Raw genomic sequence first — 24662 nt, 5'->3', positions numbered from 1 at the left:
GTTATGCAATACAGATTACAGTTAATATCTATCTATCTATCTATCTATCTATCTATCTATCTATCTATCTATCTATCTATCTATCTATCTCTAATACTCATTATTACCCCACAAACCCTGATCTGTAACTCCTTCCAGAGAAACCCTGAAAATTTTCTGTTGTAATTTCAGTGCTATAGAACCAGTTCCAGGGTAGCTCTCTACAAGCTATCCCTTAGAGCTAAGGAAGATGAGCAATGGCACTGCATTCTGGATTTAAACAGGTGGAACTCTTACATGCTTGTCTTTAACACAGTATTGGTCAGTATTTCTCTGGCAGTTGGAAAGACTTGGTCTGTAATGATGAATCTCTAAGTAATTTTTTTTTTCATACTTGAAGTTTCGACCAGCTTGAAACTATTTTATTCTTTTCTTACAGGGCATTATTGCTAGTTAAACTTTGTTTCATTTGCCTGATTGTGACCACTGAACTTTTTGTCAGGGTGCTTACTTTACACTTAAGGATTTTTTTTCTTAATCAATGATTTTTAAGAGAACCAAATCTTTAGTGTTTGTGCAAATGATCCAGTGCTATTTTCATGCATGTAGACTTAGGCATACAAAGTTTGTACTTAATAGCATCAAAACCTGTACAAGTCATTTGGTAGAGTTTTTAGTCCCTGAATAATGAGAACTTGATCTGAAGAGAAATTCTGTGCTAATCTTGATGAAATATTTCACCTCTTTATGAACCATCGTGTTAATATTGTCCTTCCTGTATAAGGCCCATGGCCTTCTGTGTTGAGTGTGTCCCCATCCAAAAGGCTGCTGGCACTGAATACTATCAGATTATGTGTGGGTTTTTTGTTTCTCTGCTGCTTTTTATGCTGAGGAACTGTTTTGGGATTTCTGGTGTTGCAGCCTGTGTTTTTAATTGCTGTCTGGGTGAATAGTAATTTCTTTTGCAACTCCTGTATCAGATATGATGGTGAGATTATGTGTCTTCATAGGCATTTCAGAATAAATGTTGTAAAATAATGCTGGTGTTTACTTTTAACTATATTTTATGTATTTTTTAAAGTAAAATTTGCAATAGGATATTTTTCACAAATCAATTGTAGAGGAAACATCAGTGGGAGGGTGGATAGTAGAATTCTGATACTATTTCAACCTATTGAAACTTGCATGTTGTTTCCTTTAAAATCAAAACTGATTTGTTTCTTGCTAGTTAGAATAAATATGCAACTCATTTACCAATTCACTTAGGATAAACCAACTTTTTTACACAGGACAAGTGGCAGAAGAGGGAAACTGAATTGCATGCCATCAGCTTTGTGACTTGAAAACTTACCTTGTCCTCTCTGTATCAGATGTAATTTTCATACTTGATATTAAGGAACTAAGATGATGTGGTTGTGTATTTTGCAGAGGAATTCCTGGGAAGAAGTGTGGAACAGTCATAGTAACAGCAGAGGAACTGGGGTGTTGCAGAGTAAGTGTGCTCATTGCTTTCCAAAAATAACATGGGAGTTATTTTGTGATTTTACACTGCACTGGATTGTTAATGGTATAACTTACAAATTTGCATTTTGTGATTTATGTAAGAAGTTAGAATATTGTTTTCCTTTGAGTTGCTCTTACTTTCAGAGAGAAGAAGCAGAAAGAAGCAGAAGCCAATGCTCAAAATCTCTTGCAGTCTCTCTAATGCTCCTTCATGTCCTCACTCTCTCACAGTCTCTTGCGATGTCTCAGCAGCTGTCACATACTTGATCTTCTGGATTTTTGTACTTTATCTAAATTTTTACAGCTCATATTCAGAATGTCAATGAGTTTTGGAATCATTGAATTGCTGAGGTTGGAAAAGACCTTGGAAGATTGTCTAGTCCAATACTCCTGCCCCTCTTAGGGCAGGTTACTCAGGGCTCTGTGCAGTTGGGTTTTGAGTCCAAGCAGTGTCCATAATTTCTCTGTTACAGCTTTTCAGCACACTCAGAGTAAAAAGGTTTTTTGCTTATATTTAAGTGAAATTTCTCGCATTTCAAGGATGTACATATTGCAACATTTTCTTCCTCTGGATACCACTAACCATAGGCTGTTTATTCCCTAGTGCCATGTACTTCCACAAATTGATAAATGTTCTGTTTTCCAGGCTGAATAATTTCAGCTGTCTCTGCCTTTGCCCAGATGAGAAATGGTACAATCCCTTAATCATTTTAGTGATGCTTTTGATGGAATTGCTTCAGGATGTTTGTGTCTTCCATGTACTGGGGAGCCTAGAACAGTGCTCCAGGAATGAACAGTACTTCAGGAGTGGCCTCATCAAGGCTGAGTCTCTCCCTTCAGCTTTCTGTCAGCACTCTCCCAAATGTAGCCCAGCAGGCTGTTGGGCTTTGCTGCCGTTGATCAACTTGGTGTCCACCAAACCCTCTCAGTCCTGTTCTGCAGAGCTGCTTTCCAGCTGCTTGGCCTGCAGCCTGTCCTGCTGCATAGGGTTTTTCCCCTTCACGTGCAGTACCTAGCATTTTGCTCTCTTGAACCCCATGAGGTTCATATTGGTTCATTTTTCCAGCCTGTACAAATGTCTCTGAATGACAGCACAACCATCTGTTGTATAAACTGCTATTTCTAGTTTTGTGTTGTTTGCAAACTTGCAGTGGGCCTACTCTGTCCATCATCCAGGTTGTTAATGAATATGCTCAGCATTCTTGGCCCATTTTTGATGCCTCAGGTACACTGCCAGTCACTGGTCCCAGGTGGACTTTTTGCCATTCAATATGACCCTTTGAAGCCCAGCAGTTCAGCCATTTTTCAATGTCCCTCACTGTCCAGTTTTCTACTCTATAATTCATTAGTTAGTGAATAAGGATTTAGGGGAGGCACTGTATAAGGCCAAGCTAAGGAGAAGAATAAACAACATCCACTAGGCTCCTCTCATTCAGTCAGCCACTCATTTTGTGAGGAAAAGTTTCCAGTGGATCAGGCATGAATTTCCATTTTGAAAATCCTTTCTGATGTCTCTTAGCCACCTTCTTCTTTTTCATGTGTTTGCATATGTTTTCCAGGATTTTTTGCGCTGTCATCGTCTCAGGGTTTGAGGTAATAAAACTGGCTTGGATCCTCTTGCCCTTTCTCAAAGACAGGAGAACTTCCCCTGAACATCATAACTTTACAGAGGTAACTGAAATTGGCCCCACAGTAGTATTGGCCAACTCCATCAGCAGTCTCCGGTGCATCCTACCAAGTCCCATGGGCTTCTGTATGAGTGGTCTTTTTTAAATGTCCCTTTCCTGGTCCTCCTCTACCAAGCACAAGTTATCTTTGTTCCAGACTTTCTCAGGTCTGGGTTTCAGGTTTCCACGAGTCTCCAAGGCAAATCTTGGCAGTACGATAGAAAGCTATGAGAAAGACAAAGAAAAGCTGTGAGAAACATGGACCTTGCAATGTCCTTTGTCACCTGGTCTCCTGCCCCACTCAGTGGTGAGCCCACGTTTTCTGTCATCATCCTCTTGTTGCTGTTGCACCTCAAGATCTGTTCATGGAACAATCTTCCAGCAGCCCCTGCCCCAGTTAGCTGGTGAGTCTGCTGCAAGTTTATCTTTGCATTCACAATCTTTTTCTCGTTCTTGACTTTGCCCAAAGAGATGCCATGTGTGACTTCCAGTTTGCCTGATCGCAGCAAAGAAACTTGTCTCTTATTTGTTGTCAGGTTGGATGTACTTGGTACCTTTCAGGCTCATTTTCTTGAAGGTTCCAGACTCTTAAGAGCCAGCAGCCATTTGCTTGACAGGCAGTAGGAACAGACAACAACAGGTCTAAGTCACTGAAGGAATGAGGCTGAGTCGTGCCTGACTGGAATTTTAAAAATTACTTTTAATATACTTTCCTTGCCTAGGTATCTACTTCTTTTAGAATGCAGTTTTAGATGTCAGGAAATCCTTGAAAAATCCTGAGCCATTTTAGCATAGAAAATTGTTCTTTTTCTGGTGTCCCTACAAAGAAATTCTTGGTTCCAACCATTCAAACTGCAATGAAAAAAAACATTGCACAAGCGTGGATATGTAGAGAGCATTTGGAACACAGATACCTCCCTTTATATTGTTTTCTATTTGCATAGTTTAGTAATTTTTTTTTTTTTTTAGTGTAGTAGAGTGCATGCAGTCTGTAATTTTTCGTTATTACCCATTTCAGGATTCAGTTTTAATGCAATTTTGTGCAAACAAGCTAGACAAGAAGGACTTCTTTGGGAAATCTGATCCTTTCCTTGTATTTCATCGAAGCAATGAAGATGGCAGGTAGGTGCCTGTTAGGTATTTTTGCTGCTAATCATTAGGCAGATTAATTATTTACAGATAATATAGTTCACGCTTTTTTTACACTTTCCAGATTAAGCTGTGTTTCATTTATAATGTTTGTTGGATTTCAATTTGTCATGTTAGGCAATATAGGAATAAAACTGTTACAAGAAATTGATGAAACACTGCAATTGAGGGTTTTAAGAGGTAAATGTCTCATAAATATAGAGCACTATGACAATTAATAGTAATGAAATAGCTAAATAGTGTTACTTTTGTGAAGATATGGTATGCATTTGAATTAAATAGAATTCTCAAAGAAAATTGTAGATGCAAAATATGCTAATGCTTAGAAATTGTGTTTAGATAAAAACATTTTATGATGCAAATTTAAATTAGGAAGTATCTTTTATCTTTTTGACATAGTTCCAGGAAATTGAATTTAAAAATTCCTGAAATAGAATTTAATTTTTTGACAAATGGCTGTTTGCTACATTAATGCTTTAATTTGTTAAAGTAGACTAATCTCTTCTGTTCACTGCTAAGCTTTGACATGCACTGCTCAGCGCAACACTCTGCCTTTGTGGGGGCCTACTAGCACGTTAAGTTTTCTTGGAAACTGAAAGTCCTCACATCTAACATGTACCAAACCAAACCAAGTATCATCATACATGATGCTGCTTTTCTGTGTAGCTTAACTGGAGCAGTTGTTAACATAAATCTGTTTATGGGTGTGTGCATCTATTACCTTTTTTTTTTGTCTTGGAGGCAGATGATAGGAACAGTTTCCTGAGTAAACTCTGCCTGTGTAAAACTGCAAGCCTGGAGGAGTTATGTCTCCTTTGTGAGTGGCATCGAGGTCACTTGTGAAATTTCTCTGGGTGTTACTGGGAGTGCTGGCACGTGCAGCCTAAAAGTGTAGGTGTTTGGGGTGCAAGGAGAACGTTCCCTCAGAGGATAACTTAAGTTGCAACTGGATGAGGAATTTCTGTAATGATTTCACCAGTGACCTTGTTCTTGCTTTCTTTTGAACAGTTCAGTCCCCAAGATGGGGGTTCAAAAGAGGTATTTTAATTTTGCATCATTTAGAGAAAGCAGAGTATGTGAATACAGTTCATGAGAGAAAGCGATCATTCAGTCTCAGAGAGAATTACATGTTTTACCTGAGACAGCCCTTGTTAAAAAATTATGGACATAAAATGGGGAACTAAAATCTGAAAGCCATTATTCCCTTGGCTAAGTTTCCTAATCTCTAAGCAAGAGTCAGATCCTCACAAGATTGTTTTCCTTTCTGGATCTGTGACTAATTCCTGCCTGTATAAGGTCTGTTTAAATTAGTGGGATGGAAACTGCTCTTCCCTGAAGTAGTCACTGAATGGTTGTAGTTTCTGTTGAAGTTTTGGGTAAAAACATTTTAGATTAAGAGTTGTTTAGCACTTTAGTCTGTAATCTCTCTTCAGCAGGTCTCTTCAGTCTTGCCTTCCTTCTGATTTCACCACGTTTCTCTTTTTCTTACCTTATATTTTATATGCACATTGTATGTATGAATGATTACAGTTCTTTTCATTCTGTCTTCGATGATGCAAAAGAAAAAGTAAATAATACAAAATGTATCTTTTTGTATTAATTGCAGTTTTACAATCTGCCACAAAACAGAAGTTGTGAAAAATACATTGAATCCAGTGTGGCAGGCATTCAAGATTTCTGTCAGAGCACTCTGTAATGGAGACTATGATCGGTAAGGTGTAGCTTAAACTTTTTTGCATATACATATTTTTTCTCCCTAATTTGTGTGTTCTTTATTTAATCAACATTTTGAAATGATAATAGGTGTTCAAAACCATTCATCACATTAAAGAATTTAGAAAAATAAAGCAAATATGCTTAACCTCTAGGAAATGCTAGTGGTGTTTTCTGGAAAAGGCTCTTTGCTCTCTATGGTGTGAATTAGAAACAGAAAGAAAAGGTGAATTTTAAGCATGGTCTCTGTGACAAGTGTACACAAGTATTTGTTAATGTTTCAATGAAAAACAATGATGATCTGTTTTCCTTGGGTGACAATGCAATGTCAGGGGATGCTGATAAATGAAAGCCTTTAAAATACATGAATGAGTAGATGAGAAGCACAGAAGGTAGTCATCTTCAGATTTGAAATCTTCAGTGGTGCCATGCAAAAGGATCTATCTTTAGGTGGTAATAATATGTTTTTAATCAACATCTTACCACTAATAACAAACAAATTAGTTCAGTGGAAATGGGTATTTTTGGACTCCTTAAAAATGGCCATGTTGGTTACTCTTTCACTTAGATGCAATAAAAATGAAGCAATTTTGTAATGAGCGTATTCAAGCAGAATTTTTTACTTGTATTTGGGTTAATGTGCATAATGCATAAGCAAAATAGTATTCATTAAGCTGGTCTCTGAACACTGCACTGTTTATCATATTAAAGAAAAAAGTTTTCATATTAATTAGAAAAGATGTTGTGGTGCACGCATATTGAAATAACTCCAGCATTCCAAATTAAGGGAACTTGAAAGTAATAGCACTCCTCAAATTATTTTTGTGTATCTCCTGTTGACCTGCTTTCAACATGATGTGCTCAGTGAATAGAGGTTCCATGGAACTTCACAGTCCTGCATACAACAATCATGTTTCAAATTAAGAAGTGGTCCTTAGCTCTCAGGTTGATTCAAATTAACCTGCTGATAGTCCAGAAAGAACTTCAGAGATTTGGGGTTTTTTAGTTAGAAAACCATACTTTTTAAAGGTAAGGGTTGACTTCCTGACATCCACGTGGTAATACCTAAAAACACAAACCCCAGAGGTCTCTTTCAGATAGTGATAGTTTTCACAGGTAAAGTTTTGGTGCTCTGCATTCTGTGATAGATGTGAAAGGTGGGAATAATGTCATTAGCATGGTAAATGTTTATTCTGGTGTTGGGGAGGCTAAATGTTCAGCTAGTGCGTGCTTCTGAGTGAACTCTGTCCACATTTTCATATGGAATGACCAGGATTTGCTTAATTTTTCTCAAACTATGCAATTGTAGAGTGTTTTCAGACATGACAGGAATGGCATTTCAGTACTGCAGTAATACTTAGTGTCTAATGTGTCTTTGTTCTTTTTTTCTCCTAGTATGAGCTTTCAAAAAGCACTTACAGTTACTTTCTGCATAAAAGTTTTAAAACAGAGATAATCAAGGTTAGAGATGGGTATTTTTAAATGAAAGGGGTTTTTTAATATTAAACTAGGAAACCCATCCTCTAAACTGTGTCCTTTAAGGTAAAGGTTAAGTTTCAGTATGTGAAGATTGGAAAGGTCTTTTAATATCTTGCAAATCATGCAAAATAGATAAAAGTCAAGATCTGTAATTAATCCTTTAATATGAAATAAATTTCATATTAAAGAGAGGAGCTTTATTCAAGGATGAATTGCTCTTACTGCAGCTACCTCTCTGAAGATCCTTCTCAGGAATTTATCTTGATATTCTTAATAATTTATTTTGATAATCTGAGTTTTCTCACTGAGATGATTCTGCTATTTGGACACAGATTTGTAAGACTATTCAAAACTTAAATCCCACTAAACCTTACCTAAATCTTAACTTAGTGGTGTGTTCTGTCTGTCATAACAGGTTTTGAAATGGAAGTAAAATAATGATTGTGTAGGGAAAAAATGTTGTGATATTGCCTTTTTTTGCTGAATTCCTCTGAAGGTGAAAGTAGTTTCCTTTGAAAGTTGAAATACTTGGTAGGATAAGTGGTTTGGAGTTGTTTTTCACTTTGTTCTGCAGAACAACTTTCACTTTCATCAGTTTTCATTGTAAGGGAACTTAAATCCAACCTGAATTAAGCAAGAGCTGTAAAATATAGCAAATGGTGTGGTTAGGAGCCTTTAAATTTGAGTTGAAAAGAGGTACATGCAGACAAAGCAAGTCCTTCTTTTCGTATTTTGAAATAACATAAAAATATGAAAAACATCCAGGTGTGAATTGTTTGATATTATATTGTGTATATAATATCCACTCAGCTTTATCTCCAAAGAGTCCCTTCTTAGTAAAGAAAATGAATCAATATTATTTGACTGTATGTAATTGGAAGAATAAGGAGCAGCTTCCATGGAAGCAAATTACAAAGTAATTGCTTAGATTCTTGTCCCCTCTATTAATAAGACAGCCCTGATGACTTCACTTCATGTGAAATTGTTCTGAAGAATAAAACTAAGTTACATTTTGCTTAAAATATGGGAGGTGTTATTTTTCTGTCCCATGTTCAGTTGATTTTAGGCCAAATAGGATTCACTGCTAGTGGTAGTTGAATTTGCTTACATCTATGCACTTTCTGTGGTAAAAGGAGATGAACAAAGCTGCCTACTATCTGTATCCTCATATATCTTTCCTCCTTTCATCAAGGATGTTGATGATAATATGCATTTTAAGAAATCCACTCTTGAAGTATGTGAAATATGATTGATCTTTCCTTGGAAAATGTCTGGGTTTTCCTTTTTATCTGTTTCCCAGTCATCCCTGAATCAAGGTTAGAGCTGCCCTCAAGGGTTCACTTTACTCATAAGGAAACAGTTCTTCAAAAATTTGATAATACTTTAAAGTTTAAAGAATCATTTATTTTAAAAACCACAGAAAATTCAGAGCATCAGCAAGTAAAAATATGTTGGTCAAACTTCCAATGTGTTTAATTGTTTCCTGAGTTTCCAGTATATTTAGCTATTGATTTATGAAGAAGTGTTGTGTAACCTGACAGGCTATTTACTGCCCCATGAGAAATGACTGAAAAATTCTGGTTTTTGAGTTTGACTTAATTAATGCACCCCTATGTTATTAATCTTAAAGGCAATCTGGGTACATATTTAACATTTTAATAGGGTTGTGTTGTTGTTTTGTTTTTTTTTATTTTAGGACAATTAAAGTAGAAGTGTATGACTGGGATAGAGATGGAAGGTAAGACATCATTTCTGTAAAACTTAAGGGTTATTCCTGCATGTATATACACATTGCAAAACATATAAATATTTAGTGTCCAGCATAATATTAAAGAAAGTTAGTTATTTGTAAATACTTAGAGGTACAGGTACTGGAAAAAGCTCTTCTGTGGTACAGCTCTGTGTTTTGCAGCTGTGGTAAATGCTGATGCATTAGCCTATTTCAAACCTGCTGTGTGTATATTCATCCATGGAACGTGATAAAATGTACATGTCTGCAGTGGCCACTCCTGGTGGCCTAAATATTGGAATATAGAAGACACCTATTCATTGCCTTAATTTCACATTGGGTCTGAATGTTCATTTCCATGTCTGTCTTCATCAAAATGTTGTTGTAAACTCTGGATTTGGAAGACCTGAGTTTTGTATAACCCCCTTGAAAGAGGACAGTGGAATACATGTGGAATTTCTGTTGCTAAATTCAGGAGGGATCTGTTGTTCTTAAGAGCTGTGAACCCCAGTGTACTGGCTGTACATTTCTTTCTGAAGAAATGAGCCTATCAGATTGCCTTTATTTTGACTGACAAGGTACAATTATCATTTAACACAGTGGATTGATACCTCTTGTTATTTTAAAAATGTTTGAGCTTGTATTTTCATACTTTAAATAGAAACTTTATTCATAAATCTTGGTACTAGAACTGAAATTTAATACAGTAATATGTTTATTTCCATTTATCTTTAAGTTACTCTGTCTTAATTATTTCCTATTAATCATAATTTATATTTTAAAATATATGGATATGCACTTGCATTTTGATTTTTAAAAGCATATTATTTATTCTACAGTAATGTCTCTAATACAACCAAAGCAATTTGCTTCTAGTACTATAGATAATGATATTGTGCTTCTATGGCAATGCCTTGTAATCATAGTAGGCAACTTTATCCTGTGCTACTGTTCATTAACTTGCTGACAAGATCCAAAAGCATTTTCAGCTCTCTTGTGTTATAATTTTGTCTCTTTGGTTTTCCATCATGAAGCCTGTTGATTTACAAGCATTCTTATCTCACATTTACCCTCTATGAATACCTGCCAGTGTAAATTCATCCTTCTTGATTAGGTATTCACTGGAGAGAAATAACATATATACATAACATATTCTAGCAATTAAAATAAGTGTCTTTAAATTTAAAAAGCCATACTAGCAAAAAATCATTGCATCCCTATTAGAATTTCTATTAATGTTCTTTTCTCAATGAGATTTGGCAAATCCTTAAAAAATTTATATGTTTGTGTATAAACCACATTTTTTTGAAAATAAGCTAGCAATGAAAAGTTAAATCGTATTGCCACATTAATAAAAAACAAGGATTATATCTTATCAAGGTATCAAACCCCATGTGCTGTCTCACTTTATCCAAAATCTGTAAGATTAAAAGGAAAAGGAAGAAATCTGACAAATAACACTAAGTAACTGCCAGTCTGATTGAAATCTGGAACATACTGTGCATTTCAGGCAATCATCAGCCTCTCCAGTCTCAAATAGTTTCAAATATTATCTGTGTTTCCTCACATCACAATCTGAATACGTATAAAGTTAATATCTAAAAAACAAAAAGGGAAGGATACCATTTACGTGTTTCCCTTTTTATTCTAATGGTATGATTTTTTGCTGCTTTTTGCTTTCTGTCTGTTTTGAATTTAGAAGCACACAGAGCACTGACATCTTTAATGTAAAATTCCTCTGAAAGATGACACGGAACTCATCTTACATGACTTTAGACAATGCAAAAATCAGACAAGTAGATTGAACTAATCATTTAAGCTACTTCAGAGGCTTACAGGGGAAAATGGTCTGATTGAATCCATCCTACCTGGAATAAATTGCCAGCTGGTGGTGCCTATAAACCTACAGGGTGATCATAGCAAAATCTAAGTGCCCAGTTTAACTCTGACATTGCCAAGTATATCTGAAATTAATCCCATTCAAGAGTTAGTCTAACAATTTTTTTACAACTCTGCTGTTCCTCAGTTTATATTAATTTCCATCTGTGATAGACAGTTTTTATAAGCTGTTGTTATACCAGCTGGACACTTCACCACACTGAATCTGTTTGCTCCAGAGATGTGCAGACTGGGCAGGACCAATCTTTGAAAGATTGCCTGCTCTCCAGATAGCAAAGCAAGTTATTCTGAATATTACAGGCTGTTCTGCAATCAGGAAGACAAAATTACAGTTCATATACTTGATTTCTGAATCATGGCTTGACTGGATTTTGACTTCCTGAGTCTTGACTGAGTTTTTTTCCCTTTTCCGCATTCTGTGTTACCTGTGCTTTGGCAAATAGCACCATGGTGCTTTGGGTTGAGCTTCTTCCTTCATGTTCCTAAACTACATTGTTGGAGTAATTGAAATGTAATATCATGGTCCTATTGTTGTCATCAAATAGCTCTTATTTATTTTCAAATATTACACAAAGCTTCTTGACAAAAAGTAATGCATGCCCTTGGTAACATTAACACTATTAATTATTAAATATCCTTTGGGTCAAACCAGTTCTTGCATAAAAATTTTTGCATTAAGATTGTCAAAATATGAACAACTTGTTCTGATCCCTTTAATTGCTTCTAAGAGCTGTGACAAACCCCAAAATATTTAATGCTATAAGAAGTCACAAAAGTTGGTTTTGTTACTTGGCCAGTTGTTTGACAGAGTCACATTTTTAGGGTTTTTTAATTGACTGTCATTATATATGAAGCAGACAGATATAACAGAAGGAAAAAAATAAGATACTGCACAACTTCACATTAGCAATACTATGATATTTTTAGTTCTCTCTAAAAGGTTTCTCATTTAATTTCAGAAAAAATATCACTTTCTATATATGTTGCGAAAGTCATTTCACAGTCTTGACATTTATGAACTGTTACATAAAAAAGGGGGGGTTTATAAAGGTGTAAATATTGTCATGCTAAGCTGGGGCCACAGAAGCATTCATCTGAGAATATCAATACTGCAGGAGAGATTTTGAATTTCAGATTCTAAGCTCTTCTGCCTTATTTTTTGTCCTTCATCTTCCTTCTCCACCTAGGTAGTTGATTTTTAGATTCTTGCATTTTATCCTTATTCATTGACATGCTTCTGATTATGATTGTCCTTTCCTCTCTTTTTTTTTTTTCTTTAGATAATAAAAAAATTTGAAGTTTATACAATTTTTAAAATTATTTTCAGCACTTCAAAACACGGGGCTAAAAGTGGAAAACCTAGGGAGATGGGCTTTAAAATAATGTTGTGTGCTAAGGCTCTCTTGTTCAATGTTCTGGTATGCCACTCATGGATGAAAATTTAGGAAAATTTGGTGTTGGGCAGGCAAGGAGAGTAAGTACTTTGGATTCTCAATCCAGAGACTAATAAGGAGATCCATTTGCTGAAGTGTGATGATTAATATTAGATCTTAATGACTTGTACATCTGTCAAAGGCACATTTTGTCCAGCAGGCACTCAGCCTTCAGAGCCTGCCTAGTGTGGCATGTCCATCCCCCTGAGTGCCCAAAGCAAAGATCCTGGCTGATGCTCTTCCAAGTGCACAGGGCTCTCAGGCTGGTTATGTGTGCCCAAACCTTTGCAACATGATTCATCAGAGGAATCACATCTTCCTAGCTCATGTTTGGATATAGCCATAGGGAAAGGAGCCTTTCCAGTGTCTCGTGGAATTACAGCAGCAATTACTTTTAAGCAGTACAGATTCTTTTGCTCCCCAGGGACAGTCCTGTCTGGCATGGCTCATGTTTCCTGTTTGCTGCTGCATGTTTGTAGGTAGTCATTGAACTTGTTGTTTGGATTTCTGCCTTAAATATACAACCTGATTTGAAAATGAAAGGTTAGAACTGTTAGGAAAGGGAAAAGTTCTATTTTAAGCAATATATATTTTTCTCCAGTGCCATGGTTACCCAAGGTTAAATACAAATACACCTTGTGGATGCTTCCTCTATTCCCTGCTCAAATAGTCCTTACAGTCTGGAGGGCATTTCAGCAGAGATATACCTCCAAAATACATTTCTTAAGAGAAGTCTTTGTTTTGGAAGCAATTTGATGATCTCCCAGCTGACAGGGGAGTGTTTCATGTGAGGTGGTCCCTTTTGAATCTGGGTAATGAGAAATATCTTTAACATAGAGTATTTCTCAAGCTTTCTTACAGTATGCTTTGCTTATCAGCATGACGACTGAACCTTTTATTTGTTTGATTTACATATTTTGTGAATTCATGCTGATTTCAGAAAATGAGCATTATATTTGTGGGTTTTTTTGTTTAATTTCATTATGAATAAAGCAAGAAAGAAATTTCATGTTGCTACGGATTGTTTCCATTTTTCATCTTGCAACATTCAGATTTATTTAAATTTGCTTTTAATATTTATAGCTTAATTAGAACTGTGCTGAATTTCTTAAAAAGAAGTTTTGCAAGTCACAAAGTCATAAAACTTTGCAGTTCTATTGTGGTTTACAATTGGAGGAAGGTAAAACAGCTTCATAGCTCACCAGATGTGGAGGCAGAGTGTAGAGGAAATGCAATGCCTTCTTAGGGCACAGCTGGAGCAGCAGTGGGGAAAGTTTAGCTGGGCAGAGCAGAGAATGGAGCAGAAGTTTTGTGACTTTTGGGAGCTGTGCAGTTGGGGCTGAGCCCTGCAGCCCTTCCATCCCAGGTGCCTCTGAGGACAAACCTGCAGCTCAGTCACATCTGGCAGCCCTGTGGGTGCTCCTGAGCCTGGCACCTTCCCCAGGGTGCTTCCCCTGCCACATCCCCCTGTGGCACCGTGCTCACAGTGCTCCTGGGCAGTGTGCCAGCCCTGCTCATGCATTGGCAGAGCAGTTTTTAAAACTTGAACGACAGCACAGGAGTGCCAAGTGTATTCCTGGAGCGGGAATAGAGTTTAGAAAGGAGAAGCTTGATAACCTCTGCTTTATTGTTAGGCTGAGATCTGCTTTCCAATAATACCCTAAGCTGAGCAACCTCAGTGGATTGCTTTTCTCTTCCCAGATGAGAAAACAAACGAGCTGAAATAAGCTTTGGGTCCTCCTCTTAAAATTTCAGTGTCATGTTACACAGATTGGAAGGGCTGCTCTGTGACGGTGTTCACAGGGGTCTGAGGATGAGGGAAGAGACAAAGATCTGACTCCATGTTTCAGAAGGCTTGATTTATTATTTTATTATATATTATATTAAACTATACTAAAAGAATAGAAGAAAGGATTTCAACAGAAGGCTAGCTAAGAATAGAAAAAGAAGGAATGAATAACAGAGGCCTCTGTCTCGGACAGAGAGTCTGCGCCAGCTGACTGTGATTGGCAATTAATTAGAAACAACCACATGAGACCAATCACAGACCCACCTGTTGCATTCCACAGCAGCAGATAATCAATGTTTACATTTTGTTCCTGAGGCCTCTCAGCTTCTCAGGAGGAAAAACCTAAGGAAAGGATTTTTCATAAAAGATGTCTGTGACACTGGTCTTTTCTGGTTTAAGTTACTCCTTTCCTGTTTTCAGTAACTCCCTTTCTCTCACATAGCCTCATACACAGTTCAGAGTCTCTAGTGCCAGTGGTCATCCACTGAGGAAATGGTGACAGTTTTTGGCAGCCTGCTCTGTTTTTTCAGGTTCTGTAAACTTACATTGGGGTCAGTCACTGATTTACAACATAGTCTTAATAGTGCAGCTAAGTTAAGCAAAAGACATCAAAAAGATTTAAGCTAATCCTTTCTAACTCTAAATTTGCATTACACAAAACAGAAGGAATAATAAAGATTTTTAAGCAAATTATATCTGTTGCCATTACTTGTCTCTTGGGTGTCAGTTCATATTGGCTGTGTGTCTCTTTTGCATTAATAGATAAAACACATGTTTAAGTTCCTAAATATTGTGCATTTGATTTAAAATCTTATTTTTCAAACAGCCATGATTTCATTGGAGAATTCACAACAAGTTACAGAGAGTTGTCAAGAGGGCAGTCTCAGTTCAATGTTTATGAGGTAAGTATTATGACTATCTACTCACTCTCAGGAAATAAATGAGAAAATAACAATGGGCAACACTGAAAACAAGGGAAAGCTATAATTGCCACTAATGAGAAGGCATATGTATGGCTATAACCCTTTTTTTTTTTTTTTTGCTTCTGTATGATATGCAGGTCTTTGGTATTCCTTAAGGTATCCTTTAATTGGTCTCAGACTGCTGCCATTAAACTTCAGTATTTTCATAGTCCTAATATAGGTGGTAGCAAATATAATGGTTTAGGTGAGCACTATGAAGTCAGGGAAGGAGGGTGCTCCAATTATGTGCTGCACTTTTATTTTGAAGATGAGCAAAGGTGCTGCTGTGCAGAGCAGGACCAAGATAACTGAAAGCCATGGCTTTTGTCTCAGTTAGATCCAAGATCAGCCCCAGAGTTACAGTAAGTTATAGCAGTTTCCTGTGAATAGTGTCACAACACAGATTACTGTGTGCAGTGAAAATGTCCTCTCCTGTTGTATCACTGACACAAATCCTATCCTACCAGGAGTATTCTGTCATAACATCTTAAGTAATTTTTCAGTTTCTTAAATATGGTGTCAGTATCATACTCCCAGGGACAGCATACATTTCCTGAACAGCTCATGTCTGCAATCCTCCATACTTGGGTACTGCTTCTTCTGGGTTAGTCTGTGCAGTATCGGAGCACAAGACACTGGGCAAGTTCTCTTTTAAACATTTTGCTTTTACAGACTAACCCAAGGCAGGTAGAGAAGTTTGAGTGAGTGTCCCATATTTAAAGATGAGGAACTTTGCTAGAACCACCTCTTCGCAATTGAGCTTTATTTTAATAGGTTCATTATAAGTCATGTAGCTTTCTAGGGTCCTGCTGGGATGTAAAATTTTCAGAGGCTAAAAATGTTGTTTAATTGCTGAAGTTATCTGAAATTTGAAAAAGAACCCCATGTAAATATTATAATCATTATAGTACTTTGAATTATAGGAGAAAAACAAGCTGTCATTTAATTCATCTTTGCTTCCAAGTATATGCCTTGTTTCCCATGATATTTCACTCCAAGCTCTAGTGCAGTTTCTTGCAATTCCTGAGAAGCCAATTGCCAAGTTACCTGAAGCAGAAAGTTCAAATGAATCTTCTCTTTGGCATTTAATGACTGCTGGCAAGCAATATGCTGCTAATTCAGGCCTGACCATTGAATTCTGGAGAGCAGTGAATGCACTGCCACAGGGCAGACAGGCAGCCTGTTACCTTCATCTTCCTCTTCTGGGCAGATGTCAGCAGGAGTCACTTTCTGGCTGAAATTTTGGTTCAACAAGAATTGCTGCATTGTTTAATTGCCACCATTACACAGGCTTACTCTATTGCTCATCAGGCACTGTTAAATGGAGGGGCAGGAGTTACCTGGGATTTTTTAAGTGTTAATGGGTGTATATGTGTGTAAAGGAGTAAAAGCTTGGCAGAATATTTACTATATAACATCAGTATGGCATACTGGGCAAAATGAGGGACTCACTTGTTTAGCATGTTTGGGAAGACTTCAAATCATAGTTATCTCTCTCTGCCTTACCTTTCACTGCTGTTCTGTGTTGTGCAAGGAATAGGATCTTTAAATGTAATCTCATTTTGGTTGGGGGAGAAAATCTTTAGATGACAAGTATTACTAGTTTGCCCATTTTCAGGCAAAATTCTTTAAATATTTTATACCAGATAAGTGACTTAAGATTTCATTTGGGAATGTTTTTATTCCTTATCATTTGCAGAACATCTGTGAGTAGTTTACAGTAAAACTTGGCAGTAAGCCATAAGGCATTGAATTTCCTAGATATGTAGGAGATAGCTGAATGACCTAATTAACAAAATAATGTTTTGCTTCTGATTCCATGTGCATTTCTGGAAAAGCAGCAGTACATTTTCATGTGTATGTAACAAAATTAACTGAGACTTGTCTTTTTTAGCTATTCAGGAGGGGAAGAAAATTATTGGTGGCTACAGTGAGAAATTTTATGTCCATAGGTTCCAGACATTCAAGAAAAGGTTTAATGCTTTGTGGTCCAGCTCCATGAAGAATCTTGGGTATGGGGAGTGCACTAAAGCCCCCCCATACTCCTGTGTGCCAGTCAGGTGGTGATATTGAACATTTTCATGCAATTACCTATTTCATGAAACTTGATCTTCCTGTTAGCAGATCCTGTCATTGCACCAAGTGCAGAAATTGGGAGTAGAACAACTCAGGTGTTTCTCAGGTGCTGTGAGGAGCAGATGGAAAAAGATTGACTGGATTGAGAAGAGATACATTGTGAGGTGACAAAGTAGTGACACCACACCCTGAAACACTGTGATCAGGAATGCAGAACCATGCAGAATTTTGGGAAAATTCAAAAAGTGTTTCACTGAGCTTTCAGATATAATGAACTTTCTCACCTCTATTGCCCCCATCCCTTATTTGTCAAATATGAGTACCAGCACTGGCTCTCTGGCAAGTACCATGAAGATAAATTCACTGTTTTTCAACATGCCCTGAAAATAGAGTACTTTCTGCATTGAAAATACCTTACACTTATCCTCATATTGGATCATACTGCTTTAATGCTTGTATCTGTGTTTCTAGGTAATAAATCCAAAGAAAAAAGGAAAAAAGAAAAAGTATGTTAATTCTGGAACAGTAAGTAAATGTATTTTATGTTACTGGATGTTTTTCTTATTGCTTCAAAGAGAGTGTAGTTGACTTGTAATTTAACAGGATTAGAATAGAAAAATTCTGTCAAGGCCACAATAAACTATTTACTTTTACACAGCATTTATTTTCAGATGTTTTTTAATTTGAAGGGTTTGATATAAAACTTTTCCGAATGTGCTGTCAAGTCACCTGTGGTTTTCAAAATAAGTTCTACCAAAATTTCTGTCAAATAGTTGAAGCTATTGGACTGAATACACTTTTTTAATTTTTATCTGAAACATACCTGCACTTTTACAAATAAATTTTCTTTTAAAATGTGTCTGCTGAGTTAGCATTGGTAAAAGCTAGTATGCTTATCATGGCAAAATCAAAAAGAGTCAACAATTTTTATTACCAACGGGTGTTTGTAAATTTATTTTGAAAGATCTGTTAGTATTGTTTGGAATGAGAATTTCTCTTGTTTGATTTGCATTCCATGTTCTGTTCTCACGTTTATGAACCATTTGGTAGCAATGCAATTATTTCCATTCAGCCCTTGCTCAGCTTTGATGTCCTGGCATCCCTGATGTTCACACCATCATTTACAAAAAAGTGAAGATAAATTTTGAGGATTGGTATATTGGAAAATCTAATCAGTTATGAGAGATGTTTTTTGTAAACACATCCACCATGTGGGTTTTTTCCATGTGAACAGTTCCACTCTTGAGTAGGGCTCAGTAGGGCTATTTTCATGCTGAAAAGTAGCCTTGAAGGAATGTTTTGACATTCTCACATTCTTGTCTGTTTACCAGTGAGAAAATAAACACTTCTTCTTCTACCTTTGCTTTAAATTATGAAAAATTGGCAAAAGCGGCTTGCCTGCTAAAATTTACCATGCAATATCTAATTCATTAGATAATTTGTTCTTTGCTAACATATTTCTTTTACTAAAAGGTATCATGTTAAAATCAAGTTGCAAGTCTATTGCATTAAACTAGTGACTGAGAAACTGATGTTAAGTGGTTATTTTCAACAAGTGCTAAATTTTAGGTATGAAATCTGGCATAGGGTACAGAAGGGTAAAAAAATGTATTTTCACATTCAATTTTCATGCTAATTTTGGTTTAAAATACTTTAACATCTTCACAAGTATTTGTCTTCATTTGAAAAAACATTTTACTCATATTTGAACAGACAAAATCAACTGGGTCTTGTTCTTTACTTCCAATTACATCAGAGTTTCCAATAAATGGTTAGCAATTTTCTTTCATTTTTCCTTCTTTACCTTTTCTTTTTCCTTCTCTTCTGTTGGTTTTGTAATTTATTTTTTTATATCAAGTAATCTCTGTCCCCATTTGCCCTTATTTCTAGTAGACCTTCAGGCTTCCCTTCTGCTTCTCCACATGGTCACTTTCTTATGTGTTTGCCTGCAGTTTTGTTTTTCTTGTCCTCATCATTTACCCAAGATATTCTTTATCCCACAAATTTTTAAATTTTCAAGCCAGGCACCAAGACCATAATTTTCATTAATAGGAGGTAGAATTCTGGAGAACTTAGAGTGGATATAAATAATTGACTGTTATCTCACTACTGCCTTTAAGGACTATGTACATGCAGTGCATATCTCAATTTATTATTGCTTAAGGGGTCATTTTGAATTCATCAAATTACATACTAGGCAGAAGTGTTCCACAATTCATGGTTAGTTTTAAACAACGCCTAATAGACAAATAAAAAATTCCCTGCATAAAACTTGAAGCATTGGTAGTTGTTGCCTATATGTAAGTAAGTACTGCAGCCACTTTGGGAGTTGTTTCCATTTTTTGACTTTTAAAATCAGATGCAGTGAAAATATTTGCTTAAATTAATTAGGAAGAAGAGACTCAGCTGTAAGAGCAGATCAACCATTAATATTACTGTGTCCAGTGGGAAAATGCATAGAAATTTTGGTCTTTTTTGCAAGGTTTTTTTTGCAAGAAATTTAGGTCTCTTTATGCTACTGGTAGCCTGGTAGAACATTGCAATGGTCTTCTGTTCTCAGCTAGAAGGGCAATTTGTGATTTTAAGCCTAGCTGATCACTCAGTCACACAGAACTGTGACAAAAGAAGTTGGATAGAAGACAGAATTACTACATGTAATCTCAGTCTAAGTTTACAACATAGGACTATTTTCAATTTTTATATTTTGCTGCAAGTGGACACAAAATTTTGTGATAGATTTCCATTCCCTTTTTATTCCTTGTATCTTTATTCATGGATTTGCTCTGAGCAGTTATTTAAGCAGTTTTCACTGCCTGCTTGCTGCACATACAATGAGAGAATTTGTGTAAATAAAATTAAAATTTTAATTCTTTGCTTCATAAATATTGCACAATATATGAAAATCTTGAATGCTGGATCTTTTCCACTTGAGCTTATACCTCTGTGACTCGATTGCTGAAAATACCCATAACACCTTTAGATTACTTTGTGTGTTGGATCTCTGTCATTTCTGAATGATAAAATCTGGGACTGCTGAAATGTCTTACCATATCATTTTTATATATATACAAATATATATGTATACATATACATAAATACATATATACTTTTATATACTACTTTTAAAAAACTTATGTATTTCCTATATGTGTATACTTTACTAGATTTTTGCAGTCTAGGCTTGCATCAATACTCAGTATGACCTTTAATGTGAGATGAGTAATTACATAAATAATTGTAATTTAGTTCTTTCAGCAGTGTTGAAGTGCTCATGGTACAGATGCATTATCATATGCCCTGTAATATTCAGATGTAGGTGTAGTACACAGAAATCAGAAAACATGTATATGGTAACCTGCTCTGGAATACAATCTTCTGCCCCTTACCTTCTCCTTAAATAAAAAAAAAAGAAGGCAATTGCAGACTTCTCAACCTGTCTCTTCCCTTTCAAGAGCTGCCTGCTGAAATTATTTAATATCTTTTTTAATCTTCTTTTTTCCCTTAATACTGTAGGAAATTACATCCTAAGGACAGAGCTCGAAAAACATTGTGCTTATGTCTCTGCTTGTTCAGCTGGGAAACACACAATTCATGTCTGACTCTCTTTTATTTGCTTTCAGGTAACATTGCTTTCCTTCCTAATTGAAACAGAAGTTTCATTCCTTGACTATATTAAAGGCGGGTATGTGATTAGCAACAAACCTTTCTTGTTTTCACCATTTGTTTATGGCTCTCAGTAGCATCTGTAAGGAGCTGGATTATTTCCTCATTTAGGGGCTGTACTTTCCTACATAAAGCATGCAGATAGTGACTAAGTTAACTTATGGGACTTTGCTCATACTGTTGGAATTGGAGTTGATACTAAAACCCTGAGAAAGAGTAACTTCTGACCAGCCAGAGAAAATTTGATTAAACAAAAGGGAATTATCTATATATATTAAATTATTAAAATGCTGCCTATTTCTTCCAATTATACTGAGATTTGGTGTATTTAATATTGGCATTTATTTAGACCTTTTCCCCTTCAAAGGCGTTTTTTTCAATAGTAATTATAATTTTTAACGTGTTCGATTTCTCATTTATCGTCATTTTTTCTAAAGAGAAGTAGAGACAGAAGTGTCAAATGTCTCACCCTGCAACATACCTTGAAATGGGACCAAATCTGAAAAATTCTTGGCTCTTAACATCCCAGGACACTAGATTTTCTTAAAATAATGGAAATTTGTCCATTCCTAAGCAGTTATTTTTGGATTTTTGGGGCATAAAGCCTGCATATACATTCCATATGTTTTTAAGAGCACTGATTATCTGTGAAGAAACAAGTTCCATTTTTTGGGTTTTTTTTTTTTTTAAGTCTTCAAGCACAGTTCAGTGGAAATAAAAATCTGTGCTGTGTTTTGACAGTACTATATGGGGCTTTGCCTTTGGTCCCAGCAGTGACAGTCCTACATTCCTGCTGGGGACTTGGGCAGAGGCTGAAAATGGCCATCCATCCACGTTCACCAGAAATTTCTATTGATTGAAGTCTGTGTATGCACAAATGCATGGAGAAAGAGTCTTGCCTCTAGTGCAGCTGTTTCCTTTGAAGTGTGCTGTACAAATATGCCATGACCATCCTATTCCCCATTCATCCAAAATGCATCTCTACAGAAGGAGCAGGTATAAGGAACTGAGGAGTTGAGGTTTGTGTCTAAATTTGAAAAGAAAATTTTATAGGGGCTGCTTATGTAATCTTTCCAGGGTGGTCTGTCACATTCCTTACTGAGATGTTACAGTACAAGTATATCGCATTAACTGCAAGTCAGAGAAGGTTTGTGATATTAATAAATTCAACCTAAACTTTTTTTCTGCTCTTTTGACAAAAGAACAATATCATTCAGTAGAATTCTCTGTGTTTAAAAGTATGAGCAGTGATACCTATTTAATTATTTTAGATAGAATGTTTTTTAGTGTTTCATGCAATTATTTCTATGTACATGCCACTGAAAACTGTAGAAGTACTTATGTAAAATCTTACCTTTCTTTCTGCAATATTTGCAGTTACATAAACATGACATGAGGCTCATGTCAGGAGGCTCAGTGATTTTCTAGGCTTCTCCCTTCCTTTGTTTGTCTCATTTATTATGACTACATGTCAGTTAAATTCCAGTTGTCAAATACTTGAAGGAAGGGGAAAGAGAAGATTTTGTCATTAATCAGTCTGTTTTCCGGTCATGTCCTCCAAAACTGGGGTTTTTTCACGTTCCCTGTTTTTATTCCATTTAGATAGGCAGGAGGTGGAAAGCACTGATTCTGCAATAGGCACAATTGCTTATTTGCTCTTCCATAAATGGGTGCTAATAAAATACTTCATGTTCAAAACTTCCATTGTATTTCGAGGTGTTTAGAATTAATGGAGATATCATGGAAATCTTGACAGTTTTTACAAATTATAATTACAGTATTTATTTATGGGGTTTTTTAATGTATTTGTATTTTGAGTCTGCATCTGTTTAATTGGGATATTCCATTACCAGTATCACCTATATGACTGTTGTTTTCTTAAAGAAGTTTGGAGAATGAAACAGAGGTTTCTCCATAAACTCAGATTTCATTTTACTCCATAAGACTGGATTTTATAGCAGATGTATGGCAGAAAAGAGGAGGATGTCTCTTTTGCATCTGAATATTACATCAAATAACACCTCCTTAATAGCTGACTTTTCTTTACATCTTGATATTTAATCAAAATTTTGCCACACTGACCTACCCACATGTTGTGCTAAAAATAATGTATATTTCAAAATTTCTCCTGCTGCTTAATACAGCCCCCAGTTAGTAATATATTCCTGTCAAAACCCCTCCAAATATATTAATAAGTTCAACAATGTAAGGGATACAGTCTTGTAAAGGAATGCAATTGAATTTACAGGAATGTCTGTCCAACCTAGTTTAGTGTCTACTCTTTATTTTTTTTTGTCTGGAAGAAAGACCAGAAGCCACAAAGCTCCAAGACTTAGTGAACAGAAAAGATATTTCTGTGCAGATGTTTCTAGCTGGTTTGACTTATTGGAAAAGGTAGTGAGCTAGTTATTTGTAAATCAGTAAAATTCAGGAACCGCATCCTTTTGCAACTGAAATATCTGGTCATCTCTTCTATCCCAGATTAGTGGAAGATAAGAGGAAATGTTTTCCTCCATCATGTTAAAAGCCTTACCTTCCTCCAGGTCTTTGGAAATGAATACCCATACATTTTTGCATTAAAAAGGATTTGGTCACATATTTTTAACTGAACTCTATTGAATCATTGATGTTCAAAAGGGGAATTCAGATCTCCTTTCCTGACAGCTGATTTAATCCAGGCAGCACACTCTCCACTGTAATGGGAGGCATATTTGCTGTTTGCAGGAGGCCTGGCATGAGAAACTTACAAAGCAAGGGCTGCCATAGCTAAGTATTTTGGAAGCTTTGCCATGTGTTTCTTGTATCCTTGGAGACTATCAAGGAGTAATAAAACCATGTAAGAGGGAGATCTTGAAGAGACTTCATCGGGAAAATCTTCTGTATGTTGTTACAGCATTTGGCTCAACAAGCATCTGCAAAGGGGAAATTGTAAGTGGCACTGGGGGTTTGTATGCCATGGAGAGGATGCAGCCTGTTAGAATTAGTTACTGTGACAGCTCTGTTGTACAGTTCTGTGCAGTAAGTGGTCCTCAAACCTTCCACTGCTCCCCCCTGCTGACAGACCAGCTGGTTGTCGTTCTGACGCCACAGGGAAGCCACGATTCCTTCCAATGTACTGCTTAAAAAACCGTAATCAAACCTAGTCAAAAATCACATTCAGACTTAATTTGTTCCCTTATGTGTGTCAGTACCGATGGAACTCATATTAAAAGATGACAGGTTTCACGTTGCTCTCTCTGTGGCTGTGAGGTGAGGATTACTGTTCCTTTAAAGATACTTTCTTCGTTTCTTGTGGTGTATAGGAGGATAGGGTGAAATCACCTGTCACTTTCAAGTAGATCATGTATTTCTATGCCAACTAAATTATAGCAAAGTAGTAGTGATCTATGCAGCACTGAATCCATAAGGCACATTGCTCTGTTTTGGTATTCCACCTCAGCTGGGAGAGAACATCTTGCATGACCAGGGTTAAAATGTGTCCATGGGAAAATCAATATTACTGCTAAAAGGAATTAATAATATTTATGGAAGTAAAGTTCTTACTAATTATTTATTTAGGATTTTTAATAAACAATGAAAAAAAGAATGATGGAGTCAAGTAACTGTTTTCAGTGTGTTAAT

General features: G+C 36.2%; 1 protein-coding gene across 3 annotated transcripts in view; it reads left to right on the top strand.

Annotated features, from left to right (window-relative positions):
* CPNE8 (copine 8) overlaps positions 1-24662 on the top strand; it is a 71701-nt gene that overhangs the window by 29613 nt on the left and 17426 nt on the right. The window contains exons 7-13 of one of the 3 annotated variants that reach the window (XR_010438708.1): positions 1408-1471; positions 4168-4271; positions 5905-6009; positions 9187-9228; positions 15167-15242; positions 17850-17903; positions 20892-20998. Coding sequence is in view for 2 of the 3 variants with exons in the window: in XM_064702808.1 (XP_064558878.1) it covers positions 1408-1471; positions 4168-4271; positions 5905-6009; positions 9187-9228; positions 15167-15242; positions 17427-17546 (511 nt within the window). In the remaining variant the exon portion in view is untranslated. The other 2 variants (XM_064702806.1, XM_064702808.1) reach the window with 2 other exon arrangements.

The sequence above is a fragment of the Zonotrichia leucophrys genome, chromosome 1A (genome assembly GCF_028769735.1).
Source record: "Zonotrichia leucophrys gambelii isolate GWCS_2022_RI chromosome 1A, RI_Zleu_2.0, whole genome shotgun sequence".
In the NCBI taxonomy this organism is placed as follows: Eukaryota; Metazoa; Chordata; class Aves; order Passeriformes; family Passerellidae; genus Zonotrichia; species Zonotrichia leucophrys.
Note: the sequence above shows the minus strand (reverse complement) of the source record. Positions and strands in the feature narration are given on the sequence as shown.